This window comes from Adiantum capillus-veneris, chromosome 12 (assembly GCF_014529385.1).
Source record: "Adiantum capillus-veneris isolate H3 chromosome 12, ASM1452938v2, whole genome shotgun sequence".
NCBI lineage: Eukaryota > Viridiplantae > Streptophyta > Polypodiopsida > Polypodiales > Pteridaceae > Adiantum > Adiantum capillus-veneris.
The window spans coordinates 156356643-156373566 of record NC_140942.1 but is presented as its reverse complement, the minus strand read 5'-3'; the positions used below and the strand labels follow the sequence as shown (position 1 = coordinate 156373566).

Genomic DNA, 16924 nt, shown 5'->3' with positions numbered 1-16924 from the left:
GAGGGGAGTGCTCATGGAAGAGTCGCCATGCCTCGCCTGAGTCTCTACTCAAGAACAACTGATACAAGTCTCGCTCCATCTGGGCCAGGTAAGCTCGTTTCTTCTTTCGCACAACGCGCCGGAAAGCAATCCGCGACTGTCTGTAGGTGATGACTCCTAAATGAAGATCCCTCTGAAGGCTGGGCTCTCATCTCTCTGCACTCCTCATCATACCAACTATTCTGGGGCATGCTCCCAGAATGTCGCCTCCGATCCGGTTGAGTGTGTGGGTATGCCTCTGATGCTGCATCATGTAGTGTCTCAGTCAGTAAAGTAGTGCACTCCTCTACTGAGAGGCCTGGAGCAAACTGTGCATAGACGATCCCAGATCGCTCTGTATAAACTGAGTCAGTCTCTGGTGTAAATGTATAACGGGTGTGTGACCTGCCTCTGATTTCTGGGCTGTACTAAACTGAAAAGATACGGACAGTGTCAAGAGAGCATGATCCACTGCTACGCCCACTGGTCTGGCTCCCACTGTGAAATCCTGAATACAAGGAATAAAGCTCGGCTGTGTCATAACATAGTCCACTGTACTGGCCCATGTCTGTGTGGAAAGCATGTGAAGCTGCTGCTCCAGGAAACCGCTGTAAGCCATTAAGTATGGCTAGCCCATGTGTAGTCGTCATCTCCGTGAGGTATCTCCATACTCAGTCTGCTCTCTGTCATGTGAGCATCTGTCAAACCCAGCTCACCCACATCCAACTCTCTAAGCATCTCATCTGAAGTGTCGTAGAAGACTGTCTGACAGTTGCCCGTTCGAGCATTGAAGTCTCCTAGGAGGATGATATCACCATCCCTAGAAAACTCCCATATATCATCATCTAGAATTGAGAAAGCGACGCCTCTGGATACAGCATATACTGACGTACTAGGGGGGAAGTAACATATAGCAATATATAGAAATCGACCTGTGTCAGCTCTCAGCCTCACCCACATGTATCTAGCCTGATCATCTCTCCGTACAATATGTAGTAGTGGCTGTAGCTCCTCCCTAAACAACACCGCTACTCCTCCTGAACCTCTACTCCCATGCTCAGATCTCGTGACTGTTCTGTGGGCTGTCTCCCATTTGTATCCCACCACATGTGGCAACAGTTGGCCAGGGGCTTGGAGAGAGAGAGAGAGAGAGAGAGAGAGAGAGAGAGAGAGAGAGAGAGAGAGAGAGAGAGAGAGAGAGATGAAATGAAATGAAATGTTATATTAACCTCTTCAAAAGGCCAAAGTGACCTATGAGACCAGAAAGTTACAATGTGGTGGATCTGATACAAAGTCAGAGTCAGAGTAACAACATGACAAAAATGAAAATCAAATGACAAATGTCACAATAAAATACTTTGGAATCCTAAACTACTAGGTATGAACTAAGCAGCTAGTTGGGATAGCTAGATCACAAGAGATCCAGCATCGGTCGCTGGCGGATCTCATCAATCTCCTCCATGGTCAGTAGTCTGACCGGGCGTCGTGCATGTCGAGCCTAAGTGATCTGAATCCTCTGATGCAGCCTCCACCGATGCTGTGTAGTCCTCCGCAATCGTGGGCGTCTGGATCTCCCCAGCTCAGTCGCTCGGTCGATCACTGTGCCTCTCGTGTGAGGCGATGAGCTCTGCTGTGGTAGTAACTCCTACGGGTGTCTAGTGGCAGCTCTAAAGAAATCTGTGATCAGTCTCTGAGAGTGGGTAGCCTCTCCTCTCATCAGGCTCTCTCTGTGTCTGCGTAGCTCGAGCAAAAACAAACCCAAGCATCTCTGATCCTCGTACTGCATGACTCTGGAGAATGGTCCAAAGCCCTCTCTGAACAAGCAATGGAAGCGGCCTCGTATCTCGTAGTAGATGGGGCAATGGCATGTGTAGTGCAACTCTGTCTTAGGCTCGATGTCACACAGGGGGCATGTCCTGGCCTCTACTGGTACTCCGTTGTATCTCCCAGTCTCGATCCGCAGGTGGTGTGAAGGTGTGCGTATCTGGCCGATAGCACATCGTATCCCATGAGACAAGTGGGTGTCCATGTATTTGGGCCTCGTCACAAAACCATCAACTGTAAGCTGGAGGAGATGCTCTCTGTAGAAAGCCATCTTCGTGCCCAGCTCCTGTGCTGGCTGTATCCATGTCCTCCTGGTGTCTAGCTGAGTCAAGTCCTCGCGGATGAGCCTGGTGATCTCGGACTGTGAAGAGTCAAAGAGGGAGCATCCAGTGAGTACTGGAAGGGAGGCAATCTGTCTATGCTGAACCCATGCGCCTGAAACCATGATGTCATCTCCCCATACCAGCATCTATATCTCCCTGCATGGCTAACCTGGGAAGTTCCCACATGCGGTGTATGAAGGAGACAGATCTGGTGAGCGCCTCAACCACTAGTGGGGGGGCAGCTAGCTCTGCTCGAACAATAGCACGTGGTACTGAGGCCTTGGCTCTAATGATCCGCGAGATCATAGAGACCAGAGGCTTCTCCATGTCCCCCCATCCATCACTGCGGCCTGTCCTCCCGTGATGATCCAATGAAGGTCCCCAAATCTCAGCTCCATAAAGCAATGCAGAAGCCACCAGAGTGTCAAAGAGCCAGAGCTTCGTCCGAGGCTCCTGAAACTGAACCTGTGAACACATCCTTTCCAATCTACCCAATGCTGCATGGGCTCTGGTCAGTCTAGTCTCTACTGCCCTCCTCAATGAAAATGCTGGCCCACTAAAAACCACTCCGAGGTAAGTGTACGCATCTGTATACTCCACAGTCTCCTGGCCGTATGTGAATGCTGGCGCTGACCTCCTGATCCACTGACCTTGGTTTTACCAAGGTTGACGGACAAACCACTTTCCTGAGCAAACCTATTCAAAGCATCCAAGTGACGTTGCATCCCCACCGGAGAGTCGGAGATCAACACAATATCATCAGCATATAACAATAATGGAATCCATGTCCTTGCCAGCTGTGCACCTCTATCACCATCTCTCTCAATGTAGTCAGAAACCTCATCCACATACATACCAAATAGAGTAGGAGAGAGCGGGCAGCCCTGCTTCACCCCAATAGTGGAGTGAATCGGTGTGGATAGACCCTCTGAGGTGCGTACCTGCCCCACTACTGACCTGTATAATGCCATGACCCCCAAATGAGCTCTGTGGGTACTCCCATTTGCTGTAATCTGCGCATCAATCTAGCTCTAGGCACTGTGTCAAATGCTTTGTGGAAATCCACAAAGCTACAATAGATCCGTCTCCCACGCGATCTACCCTCCTCAATGATGGCTCTGAGTGTCAAGATATGGTCAAGAGTAGAAAAACCCCTCCTGAACCCTGCCTGCCCGGCTGCGCGTATCCCCTCCCTCTCTGCCCATCTACTCAGCTGCTCCTCAAGAATAGATCCGTACAACCGTGCCAATGTGTGTCCAATCATGATAGTGCGATAATTCCCAGGCTCCATAGGGTCTCCCGACTTGAAGATAGGTACAATAGTAGATAGGCTCCAAGTATCAGGCAAGCCCTCACACATGGCACGGTTAAACATCATTGCTAGAAGCTCTGCTAGTAGATCTCTGGCATGCGTGAAACGCTCAGCCACTAAACCATCATGATCGTATGCTCTTCCAGTCCTCATCCTGTCAATGGCCTTCCTCACCATCTCCATGGTGAAAAAAGCACATGTGTGTGGGCATGGATCGGGAGGGTCGAGAAGGGGGGGCTGCTCAGGAACTGTGTACAGAGATGATGCGTACTGGCCCCAGTCCTCTGTAGAAGTGATGGCGGGGCGGGGGGGGGGGGGGGGGGGGGGGGGGGGGGAGTGCTCCTGAAAGAGCCACCATGCCTCACGTGAGTCCTGACTCAAGAATAGCTGATATAGATCCTGCTCTAGCCGAGCCAAAAATGCCCTCTTCTTCCGCCGCACTAGGCGTTGGAAGTCAATCTGTGACTGTCTGTGAGTGATGTCCCCCAAAAGCACCTCCCTCTGAAGTCTAGCTCTAGTGTCCCGGCATTCATCATACCAACTGTTCTGGGGCATGCTCCCCGAACGGCGTCTCTACTAAGGCTTGGTATGTGGGTATGCCTTTGCTGCTGCATCATGTAGTGTCTGTGTCAATATAGTAGTAAGCTCCTCCAGAGGTCGCCCTGGCTCCTCTGTGCATAGGCGTTTGTAGATCCCATCTATGTATACAGAGTCTGTCTCCCGCGTGAAGGTGTAGCAAGTAGGGGCTACTGTCCGTAGCCTGTGTGCTACACTAAACTGAAAAGAGATGGTCATTGACACAAGAGGATGATCCACTGCCACACCAACAGGTCTGGGTCCAACCGTGAGATCCTGGATACTAGAGATGAAGCTCGGCTGTGCCATGACATAATCCACTGTGCTGGCTCCATGTCTGTGTGGAAAGCATGTAAAACCCCCTGAAGCGGGAAATCTCTGTAGGCCATTCAAGATGGCCAATCCATGTGCAGTCCCCATGTCTATCAAGTGTCGTCCATACTCAGTGTGTTCTCCATCTTGTGATAGTCTGGATAGGCCTGTCTTTGCAGCATCCAGCTCTCTCAGCATCTCCTCTGAAGTATCATAAAATACTGTCTGATGATGGGCAATCCTAGCATTGAAATCCCCTAGAATGATGATGTCACCATCTCTAGAGAACTCCCATATGTCATCATCCAAAATAGAGAAAGGGGACTGTCCTCTGGGTGGTGCATACACTCACGTGCTCGGGGGAAAGTAGCAAATAGCAATGTAAAGATATCTGTCTGTCTCTGCTCTCAGTCTCACCCACATGTACCTAGCTTGCTCATCTTTGCGGGCTATATGTATCAATGGCTGCAACTCCTCCCTGAATAACACTGCCACTCCTCCTGATCCTCGCCCTCTGTGCTCTGATCGTGTCTCCTGTCTATAGGCAGTCTCCCATCTATATCCACTAATGTGAGGCATAGACTGCCCAGGGCCTGATGTGTCTCATATGCGCAAGCTGTGTGTGAGTGAGGTCATCTCCAAGGAATATGCCCTTTTTCTTTAGTGTAGGACGCTTCTTCAAGAAGTCCTTCTTTGCCTCCATGGATGGGAAACGGATGATTAAAGCTCTCCATTTTGAAGTCTCCCCATTGCCTTGTGTCTTCTTCCCCACCCTCCATGCCTTTGTATGAGTAGCCTCACTACCCATCATGCAGAGAAGTTCTTCAACTTTCCCTTCCACATCATCTCGGTCTTTTAGGCCGGTTACTCTTATATGCAAAGCTCTAGTTTTCCTTCGCTGTTCTTCTTCTAGAGTCATGTTGATGGTTGTAGGAGTGGGGACAGAAGTGGTTTCTTTCCCTTTGCCTTTCTTAGCGACTTCTATCCACTTCTCGGCCTCATCCGCCTTCTTTTGCGTCTTCGTGATCACATCCATCCACGAAGACGTCTTTACCATCTTTTGTTTCTCCTCCTCTTTGATCATCCGTACCTGCTCTTTGATGACCTTGATTTCCTCTACTACCGAAGGCTGAAATTCCCCCTCCTCTAGTCCACTACTCGCTCTATCAGCAAGTTCTCGCTTGAGACTTGAGACCTCTTCTTTAAGTGCTTTGGAGTCCGCCTTAAGTGCTTGTAGCTCTGCGTGCAGGTCCTCTTTCTCTTTCTTCCACTGCGCGCCTTAGTTGAGAAACATTTGAAGAAGGTTGGCCTTCTCTTGCCACCATCCCTCCATATCTGCTTTCTAGTCTCTCATCTCCCTCTCCATTTGTGTAATCCGTTTGTTTGTAAGCACAAAGGTTGCCTTTGGATGGGGCTTACACACCGGCGAAGCAGTCATGACCTCCATCAAAAATACAATCTGCACTTCTGCCAAGTCAACCCACTATGTCCACATCACACATACATCCCTGTCCCGCATAATGTATACATAGGGTTTCCCCAAATCAATCATACATTCTTGATGTTTGCTTTTCTGATTTTCTGCAGAGTTTTTGTCAGAGTTGTTTTGCCTCTTTTCAAAAATCTCCAACTGAAAATTGGGGGATTTTCCTGTTTTTTATTTCCCTGTAACTCTGAGAGAGAGAGAGAGAGAGGAGAGAGAGAGAGAGAGAGAGAGAGAGAGAGAGAGAGGAGAGAGAGAGAGAGAGAGAGAGAGAGAGAGAGAGAGAGAGAGAGAGAGAGAGAGAGAAGCAAGCAGCCCCCCTCCTTGCTTAAGCAACCTCTGTGTTTAAGTAGCCCCCATGCTTGATGAAAGGGTTATCTACGGCTGATTTTCTGTCCTAAGGTTTTTTGGGGTTTTTAATCGATAACTGCTGACGCGTAACTTTGTACCTGCGCAAAAGATTGACGTTGAATGCTGGGCTCAGGAGGAGAGTTGGGCGATGGGCTGAGGGGGGACAAGGGGAGCACTGGGCTGAGGGAGAGAGAGAGAGAGAGAGAGAGAGAGAGAGAGAGAGAGAGAGAGCACGTTATTGGTGTGGAGCAGCAGCAGCAGCAGGTGAGCACGCTACAGAGCAGCAGCAATGGTGCACTGGGCTGAGAGAGAGAGAGAGAGAGAGAGAGAGAGAGAGAGGGAGAGAGAGGGGAAATGAAATGAAATGTTATATTAACGTCTTCAAAAGGCCAAAGTGACCTATGAGACCAGAAAGTTACAATGTGGTGGATCTGATACAAAGTCAGAGTAACAAGATGACAAAATGACAGAATGACAAAATAAAATACTATGGAATCCAAACTGCTAGGTGTGAACTAAGCAGCTAAGTAGCTAGCTGGGGGGGGGGGGGGGGGGGGGGGAGAGGAGAGAGAGGGGGAGAGAGAGAGAGAGAGAGAGAGAGAGAGAGAGAGAGAGAGAGAGAGAGAGAGAGAGAGAGAAAAAGAGGGAATGTGGATCTGAACAAAGTCAGGAGTAAAAGATGACAAAATGACAGAATGAAAAATAATAAGATGGAAAAAGGGGGTGAGAATAAGAAGAAAGTAGCTAGGGGGGGGGGGGGGGGGGGGGGGGGAGAGAGAGAGAGAGAGAGAGAGAAGAGAGAGAGAGAGAGGGAAGAGAAAGAAGAGAAGAAGAAGAGAATTTTAATGTCGTAGGAAACTATCCCAAGAGAAATCCGACGAGGCCAGTTGAACTCAAGGCTTGTTATTCAAGAGGGAAATGGCATAACCAATCTACCAGACTTGGTGATAGAAAGGTTATACCATTTTCCTCTTTTTATTAGAGCGCGCACACACACACCCACACACCCAAGAAGAAGAGAATTTTAACATCATAGGAAACTATCCCAAAAGATCTTAAAGATCTATCCATAAAATCTATCCGACGAGGAGAGTTGAACTCAAGACTAGTTATTCAAGAGGGAAATGGCATAACCAATCTACCACACTTGAGAGAGAGAGAGAGAGAGAGAGAGAGAGAGAGAGAGAGAGAGAGAGAGAGAGAGAGAGAGATGAAATGTATATTAACGTATGCAAAAGGCCAAAATGACCTATGAGACCAAAAGGTTACATGTGGTGAATCCAATACCAGGTCTGGGTACAAAAAGTACAAAGAATTGAAAAGAAAATAGTGGGTAGGGGGTGGGTGAAAGCTGATACAAAGGGGGATACAAGGTGGGGGGGGGGGGGGTGTGGGCTGATACAATGTAGCTCTCTGACAAGAGGGAGAAATGAAATGTTATATTAACATCTTCAAAAGGCCAAAGTGACCTATGAGACCAGAAAGTTAAAGTGTGGTGGATCTGATACAAGGTCAGAGTAACAAAAATGACAAAATAAAATACTATGGAATCCTAAACTGCTAGGTGTGAGCTAAGCAGCTAGGTGGGATAGCTAAATCACAAAAGATTCAGCATTGGTCGTTGGTGGATCTCATCAATCTCCTCCATGGTCGTGTGGTTCAGCTTTGCTGTACGTGCTGCTCACTGCTAGTCCAGCTTCACGTTTTGTTGCCTTGCTTGCTGCTTCACCTTGCGTTGGAGTTTGAGTACATGCCCGCACACAAGCGGCAAAAAGAGAGAGAGAGAGAGAGAGAGAGAGAGAGAGAGAGAGAGAGAGAGAGATGAAATGAAATGATATATTAATGTCTTCAAAAGGCCAAAATGACCTATGAGACCAAGCCGTTACAACATAGTGAATTTGATACCATGTTCGGAATCAAAAAGAACTGAAACAAAATACAAAGTGTAGTACAATGAAAGAAGGGGGGAAGATATGGTGGAGATCCATCCTCATCTGCACTCTGGACGGCGAGAGAGTATGGCTCGAATCCTCTGCTGTAGTCTCCATCGATGTTGTGTAGATCCTCCCCTCAATCGTGGGCGTCTAGATCTCCCTAGCTCCAATGCTCGGTCTATGAGAATGCAAGTAGCGGTAGTATGAGTGCGGGCAGAGCTCTGCAATGGTGTCTGCTCCTCTTGCTGCTCCTCTGGGGGTCCAATATCTAGTGTAAAGAAATCTATAATCTGTCTCTGGGACCGTCTCTCTCCAGCTCTCGTCTGTAAAGTGTCTCTGTGCCTGTGTAACTCAAGTAGATACAGTCCAAGACATCTCTGATCCTCATAGCTCATGACCCTAGATAGAGGCCCAAAACCCTCTCTGAATAGACAATGAAAACGGCCTCTATCTCATAGTACATTGTGCAATGACATATGTATGTAACTCTGTCTCTGGCTCTAGATGACATAAGCGGCATATCTTGCTATCTGCTGGTATCCCTCTGAATCTGCCAGTCTCAATCTCGAGCTGATGTGAGGATGTGCGTATCTGGCCAATGGCACAACGCAAGCCATGAGAAAGATGTGTGTCCATATAGCTAGGTCGAATCACAAACCCATCCCCTGTGAGGTGGAGAAGATGCTCTCTAAAGAAAGCCATCTTCGTGCCCAACTCCTGTACCGGCTCTATCCATGTCCTCCTCGTGTCCAGCTGGATCAGATCCCGACGAATGACTCTAGTAATCTCCACCAGTGTCAGAGACATCAAGGGTGCCTGTAGAGAGTATTGAAAAGGAGGCAGCCTGTCCATGTCCTCCTCGTGTCCAGCTGGATCAGATCCCGACGAATGACTCTAGTAATCTCCACCCGTGTCAGAGACATCAAGGGTGCCTGTAGAGAGTACTGAAAAGGAGGCAGCCTGTCCATGGTGAAGCCATGTGTCTGCAACCATGAGAGAGAGAGAGAGAGAGAGAGAGAGAGAGAGAGAGAGAGAGAGAGAGAGAGAGAGAGAGAGAGAGAGAGAGAGAGAGAGAGAGAGAGAGAGAGAGAGAGAGAGAGAGAGATGAAATGAAATGAAATGTTATATTAACGTCTTCAAAAGGCCAAAGTGACCTATGAGACCAGGAAGTTACAATGCGGTGTATCTGATACCAAGTCAGAGAGAGAGAGAGAGAGAGAGAGAGAGAGATCTGAAATGAAATGTTATATTAACGTCTTCAAAAGGCCAGAATGACCTATGAGACCAAACTAATACAAAAGTGGTGAATCTGTTACAATGTCTGGGTACCTTAGTACTAAAGTACTAAGTGTGAAAATAAATGTGAATGTGAAAAACTAAATACAAAGTATTAAATAAACTTCTTAGGAGCATTCTGGGTGTCTGGCTAGAATGCTTCTAATCCTTTGTTGTAGTCTCCTCCGGTGAAGTGTGCTTCTGCATCTTGGTGGTGGTCGTCTCGATTTCCTAAGCTCAATCGCTCTGTCAATTAGGGTGCCTTTGGTATGAATGTGGGTACTCCTTTGTGCTGGCTGCTGGCCTCTTGCTTCTCCTTCCACTCCTGCTTCTCTCGATCCGAAGAAATCTGTGATCTGCCTCTGAGGCTGTATTGCTCTTTGTCTTCTCATTAGATTATCCCTGTGCCGATGTAGTTCCAGTAGGTACAAGCCTAAGCATCTTTGATCTTGGTACTGCATGATTCTATCTAGAGGTCCAAAGCCTTCTTTAAATAGGCAATGGAAACGCCCACGTATCTCATAGTATACTGTGCAGTGGCATATGTAGTGTAATTCTGTCTCCGGCTCCATTCCGCATAACTTGCAAATTCTGCTCTCAGGTGGGAATCCCCTAAATCTGCCAAATTCAATTTCCAACTGGTGTGAGGATGTACGAATCTGACCAATAGCACATCTCAAACCATGAGACAGGTGGGTATCCATGTAGCTCGGGCGAATCACAAATCCATCTTCAGATAGCTATAGGAAGTGTTCTTTGTAGTCGGCCATCTTCGTGCCCAATTCTTGTGTAGGGTCTACCCATGTCCTCTTAGTATCCAACTGTATAAGATCTCGTCGGATGATTTTATTAATCTCCGTTCGTGTAATTGCCAGTAATGGAGCCTCAAGAGAGTATTGGAATGGGGGTAATCTTTCCATACTGAACCCGTGTCTCTGAAACCACGAGGACAGTTGCGCATACCAGCATGATGTATCCCCTTTCATTGCTAATTGTCGAGAGGATTCGAGGGCCAATCTAGTATATCGGCAATTATTTGTATCCCACAAACCATGTAAAGGACACTGATCTGGTAAGAGCTTCAATTTCTATCGGAGGGGCAGCTAGTTCCGCTCGGGTAATCGCGTGTGGTACGGAGGCCTTGGATCTAATCATTCGGGAAATCATAGATACCAAAGGTCTCTCCATTGACTTCCAATTATCCTGATCCACAGATGGTCCCCAAATCTGGACCCCATAAAGCATAGCCGAAGCCACCACAGTATCAAAGAGCCAAAGTTTTGTTCGTCGTTCCTGAAACTACACTTGTGAACACATCCTCTCCAACCCTCCCAAGGCCGCAGAGGCTCTGGATAATCTAGCATCCGCTGCTTTCTTAAGAGTAAACTTCGGTCCTGCAAATACCACACCAAGGTATGTGTATGCATCTGTGTACTCTACTGTATCCTGGCCATATACCAATGTAGGTTCCGATCTCCTAACCCACTGCGGTGTGGTGTTAAACACCATAACTTTGGTTTTACCCAAGTTTACCGACAGTCCACTGTCCTCCGCGAATTTATGTAATGCATCTAGCTGCCTCTGCATTCCATCTGGTGATTGTGCTATCAATACAATATCATTTGCATACAACAACAAAGGGATCCATGACCCTGCAAGTTGAGCACCTCTGTCACCCTCTCTATCAATGTAATCTGATACCTCATCTATGTACATACCAAATAAAGTAGGGGACAGTGGGCATCCCTGCTTTACTCCAACGGTGGAATGAACAATGTCGGAATCCCCTTTTGGAGTACGTACATAACCAGTTACTGACCCGTATAAGGCCATGATCCCCCAAATAATCTCTTTGGGGACCCCTAACTCTTGCATCTTGCGCATCAATCTGGCCCTTGGTACTGTATCAAAATCTTTCCGAAAATCCACAAAGCAACAATACATCCTTCTCCCGTTTGCTCTTCCTTCCTCAATAATGGCTCTGAGCGTAAGAATATGATCTAAAGTGGAATAACCCCTTCTGAATCCAGCTTGTCCTGTTGCCCTTATGCCCTCATTCTCTGCCCATCTACTCAATTTTTGTTAAAGAATGGATGCGTACAGTCGGGTCAATGTGTGACCTACCATAATGGTACGGTAGTTCACGGGTATCATAGGATCCCCCGACTTGAAAATAGGTACGATAGTAGATAATTTCCAAGATTTAGGTAATCCTTCACACATGACCCGATTAAACAGACGAGCAAGGACTTCTGAAAGTAGATCCCTGGCATGGATCAGATGTTCTGCTACTAAACCATCATGATCATATGCTCTTCTTGTCTTCATCTTATCAATGGCTTTTTTCACCATTGCTGTAGTAAAGAAAGTACTAGTAGCAGGGCATGGCTCTAGTGGATCTGGTAATGGAGGCTGGCCAGATACCATATATAATGATGTTACATATTGACCCCAAATCTCAGGAGAAGCAATCGTCGGAGGCGGTGAGTGCTCGTGAAATAAGCGCTAGGCCTCATGTGAGTCCTGACTCAAGAAGAGTTGATATAAATCCTTCTCCAGTTTGGCTAAAAATGCCCTTTTCTTGCGACGTACTATACGCCGAAGAGCAATCCGAGACTGCTTATATGTGATGATCCCAAGTGTAAGCTCTTTCTGGACTTGGGTTCTCCTCTCTCTGCATTCCTCGTCATACCAACTGTTTTGAGGCATGTTCCCAGATCCTCTTTTCTGATCAGGTTGAGTATGTGGGTATGCCTCTTGTGCTGCTCCATGTAGTATCTCTGTTAACTGAGAAGTAATCTCCTCTACAGTATATACTGGCTCGGCTGCCCACATCCTATTATAGATCTTTTCCACATAGATTGAATCAGTCTCTGGCGTGAAAGTATATCTTGTGTGTGTCTTCTTCCTTTGTACTTGAGAGGCATTGTATTGGAAGGAGATTGATAAGGTCAAGAGAGCATGATCCACTGCAATCCCAACCGGTCTAGGTCCCACCTTAAAGTCCTCGATACTAGAAATAAAGCTTGGTGAAGTCATGACATAATCCACTGTACTGGCCCCATGCCTGTGCGGGAAGCATGTGAATCCCCCGGATAACGGGAAATTCTCTAGACCATTAAGTATGGCCAAACCATGTATAGTTGCCATCTCCATGAGATGTCTCCCATATTCAGTGTGTTCTTTATCCTGTGAGTTTCTAGTAAGCCCCCTCTGTGATAAATCAACTTCTCTAAGCATTTCCTCAGAAGTATCATAGAATACTGCTTGAGAGTTGGCCGTTCTGGCATTAAAGTCTCCTAAGAGAACGATGTCTCCATCGCTAGAGAACTCCCACATGTCATTATTCAATATGGAAAAAGGGGACTGTCCTTTAGGTGAGGAGTAGACTGAGGTACTTGGAGGGAAGTAGCATATAGCGATATATAGAAATCTACCTGTCTCGGCTCTCATTCTCACCCACATATACCTTGCTTGCTCATCTTTCCTGATAATCTGTAGTAGTGGTTTCAGCTCCTCTATAAATAAGACTGCTACTCCTCCTGAACCCCGGCTACCCCGTAGAAATCTCTTGTCTGGTCGACCGGTTGTTTCCCATAAGTAACCCTTCACATGTGGCATACACTGTCCCGGTATCTGGTGTGTCTCTGAGTAGAAAACTGTCTTTGTCCCTAAAGCTGTCTTCAAAGGCACCTACATCTAGCCTATATGATCCATTACAATTCCACGCCGCTATCCGGAGCGTCGCCCCATAGGTCTCGCACCGTCATGATGAGCGCTTTTCCAAAACCACTACTTTCCCTCCTCTATAAAAGGCGATTTTCCCCTTTTCTCTTGCTGCCCTGATCTCTGGCATCAACTCTTGCATGTGTGCCACTTGTGCCAATGTAAGGTCATCTCCCAGGAAAATACCGGTTTTCTTAAGCGTTCTCTTCTTTAGAAATTCTTTCCTTATTTCTATATTCGGGAAGCGGAGAATACGTGCCCTATCCTTTACGTTTCCCTTCCCTTCTCAACGATTCCTTTCTTACCCACTCTCCATGCACTTGTGTGAGTAGGCTCTGTGATGCCCATGTGTTGTAGTAGTTCCTTCACTTCTTCATCTACATTCTCTTTGTCTTTGACTCCTGTGACCCGCACATGCAGAGCCCGATTCTTCCTTTTCTGCTCTGCCTCAATGGTCATATTAATAATGGTAGAAGTAGGTGTGGTCTCGAGCATCTGGGCCTTCCCTTTCTTCGCATCCTCAATCCATTTCTCTGCTTCATCAACCTTTTCTTGTGTCTTAAAAAGATGTTCCGCCCATGAAGATGCCGTTTTCGATTTATGTTCATCTCCTTCCCATAGAGCTTTCATCTGATCCTTCATGTCCTCGAGCTCTTGAGAGAGAGAGAGAGAGAGAGAGAGAGAGAGAGAGAGAGAGAGAGAGCGCTCTACCTGATCAGGTTATGAGTGCTCTTGAAAAATTAATTAGAGGAGTTCGATGGGGAGAGCTCGATGTGCTGGTGGTAGACATGCCTCCGGGTACTGGGGACGCGCAAATTTCAATATCTCAAAGGTTGCAGCTATCAGGTAATGGTTATTGAAGATTCTTGCTAAACATATGTCGACTACTCAATTCAAGTAGCAAGAGAGACAAGAGGTTTGAAACTTCAAATGCTGCTAAATGGTTGTGCAAGCAATGGCAAGCTAACTGTTTTGAGACTTTTTTTGGGTGTTCAACCATATTAAACAGTTGCGTCATGAATTAAATTTCAATGGGGCTTATGTTTGCAGGGGCTGTGATAGTGTCGACACCACAGGACATTGCTTTGATAGACGCACGGCGAGGTGCGAATATGTTCAAGAAAGTTCGTGTTCCTGTGAGTATTAGAAGATGTTGGACTGTTCTGAACTCAGTGTAAGGTTATGAAAGGGTTTGTTGCAAGTAACTCAAAACGTTAGTAGCTTAAAATTTCGTTACTGGTACATTTCGTTAATTTTTATCTTTAATTGAAGACCAAGTTAGTTTCTAGCACATCACAGTTCTAATAGTTCAGCATTACTTTGAAAGAGAGTGTACTGGTCGAAGTTAATTGGTAACTACCATGTGAAAAGGTTGCACCTTTGTCCATCGCAAATTTGCGACTTTCAAACACTTTTGGATAACATCATGTCTTACTTTCAACTCAACCATTTCATGTGCTCACGTCTTTACTAATATAAGTTAATTGTATATTAGGCTCATGATCCTGAATATTCTATGGTATGATCACAGTTTTGACGACATGCTTGGGTCCGCCCTCTTAAGCTATCAAACTTTACACCTTGCACACATTTTATCATTTAAAAGCATCCACTCCATGCACAGTTATAAGATACAACCTTGGGTTTTCACGTTTTGTAAGGCCTCTTGAGCATGTTCAGTGTGAAGTCCAGAACCACTGGTTGTTAAAGCCACCCTGAATGATGCCCTCCTAATACACATCACACAGTACAGAAGCCTTAGCTTGCACTCGATGTTGCAAGCTTTTAGATGAGTTTGGTCATGGTGATGGAAAGGTCTCTTGCATGACCTCACGGTTTTTAAGTTCATTTCAAGCTAACATCACTGTTGTTTTTCTTGAAAGATATTAGGGCTGATTGAGAACATGAGCTACTTTAAATGTCCTCATTGCGGGGAAAAGTCCCATATTTTTGGATGTGGAGGTGTAGCTTCAACTGCGAAGGACATGAACTTCGAGCTACTAGGGGAGGTATTTACAGACATCTTTTGTTTGTAAATTGTTTCTTGCTCATCATATTGCAAAACCAATGGACTAGTGAAAATGACAATTTTCTCTGAAGGTGCCCTTGAACATTGAAGTAAGGGAGATGTCTGACCTTGGCAAGCCTATTGTGGTTTCTTCTCCAGACAGTGAAGCAGCCAGAAGATATGAGAGTATAGCCAGCAGAGTTTTAGAGAAGCTGAAAGAACAACGGTCAAATTCAAGCCAGTCTCCCTCCTTTACTTTTTCACATTAGGTACCCAAGTAATTAAGTTTTACAGAAGTTTTTTGGGATATGTGAACTATGATTGCAGTTAGCATATAGTAGCATTGTGTACATCAAAGTCTCGATCTTGCATAGGAAAGATCATGTTGAAGCATCTGCAGCAAGCAAAAGGATGTGTCCAGATTTGGAGTAATGCATTCAGCTAAAAAATCAGCCCAAGAATGAACTGTGATGATTGGTTGTCTGCATGTATAGTTGGTAGATGATGCTTGAGGTGAAATTTTGTTTTTGAGGTAAGGAGCATGGAGCACTTTCGTAATTCGTCTGGATAGCAACAGTTTTATGTATACATTAATCGCATCCATAGTGATGCGATTAATGTATTTCTGCTAAAGTTCCACAAAAGCTTCGTTTGAATCATTGACACTATTTTTGTGTCAGAAAACTCACACATTGATTAAGCAAAAAGAGAGACATGAGAATGAAATTCCCGAGTATGACGAGAGTTCGACTGTTCTGAAAGGGATGCATTCTAGAAGGGGTGTGGAGGTTTTTACCTATAGAAAAGGGATGCATTTTAGAAGGTGTGGAGGTTTTTACCTACAGCTTCTAGATGGAGGGTGAGGCCACCTAACTAGGAAAAGCACAGTACTTAATATGTACATTGCCATATCATCGTTTTAAGTTTCTTGAGGCATGCATGCATGGAAGAAAGCTTAGTGTTGCCTGCCACTTCTTGTAAAACCATGTCTCCAGATGAATCCAATGATGTGAGTAAGTGATGACTATATTGCTTTCTTGATTTTGACTCAATTCCTGTGCAAAAGGGCCGTGGTATCTCTCCCTCATCTCATAACATGCAGGAATCAGCAAAAGAAGTGCATTACCTGGTCTCATGCTCCTCATAGAATGCAACCTAAATAGCACCATGCTCTGTAGTCTAGTAGAATTTCATCTACGCTTGTTTCCTTTTAGTCACCGCCTCCAAGTTGTGCTACTCCATCTGAAACTCTGCGCTTGTGTTATTTTGAAGAAGAGATGGAGTGTCTATTATGTGAAGATCATTTTGTTGAAGAGTATCTTTCAATTAGTTGTGGCAAATGGCAGGTGTATTTATTAATTGTCTGCCATCATTTTGGGGGTTGCTAAACTCGAGCGACTGAGACAGGAAAACTTCTGGTCTCCATTGTGATAGATCTGCATTCACTACTGGTACCCATTCTGAGGGTGTTGGTCCAATGGTACGCTTTGCATGCTTCGCTTTGAAGGGTGTGAGATTGATGCATCATTGGCAATGGTAGGGGAGGCTGATCTGACATTGTATAGAGACTACCAGAAGTAAGGGGTGTAGGTGCTCCTTGCTCTTGAATGAGTCTGCATGCCTATTTGGAATCTCGACTCAAGAATTGCTGATACCACTCCTAACCAAGCTGGGACTCTTCTTTAGGTCGGACAAGGGAGTTTTTTTATCTGCTTCGGCCTGAAGGGTCTCTTTATAAGTTAAAGCGCTAGCTACTTATGTATTAGCAGATCATGTCTTTCA

General features: G+C 46.0%; 1 protein-coding gene across 7 annotated transcripts in view; it reads left to right on the top strand.

Moving 5' to 3' along the window:
• LOC147446735 (iron-sulfur protein required for NADH dehydrogenase, mitochondrial-like) overlaps positions 1-15868 on the top strand; it is a 63492-nt gene extending 47624 nt beyond the window's left edge. The window contains exons 4-7 of one of the 7 annotated variants that reach the window (XR_015189904.1): positions 13883-13980; positions 14185-14270; positions 15018-15143; positions 15302-15322. Coding sequence is in view for 5 of the 7 variants with exons in the window: in XM_086525906.1 (XP_086382032.1) it covers positions 13854-13980; positions 14185-14270; positions 15018-15143; positions 15235-15411 (516 nt within the window). In the remaining 2 variants the exon portion in view is untranslated. Of the gene's footprint in view, positions 1-13853; positions 13981-14184; positions 14271-15017; positions 15144-15234 lie in introns of those variants that run through there. The other 6 variants (XR_015189903.1, XM_086525907.1, XM_086525908.1 and 3 more) reach the window with 6 other exon arrangements.
• Positions 15869-16924: the final 1056 nt, after the last annotated feature.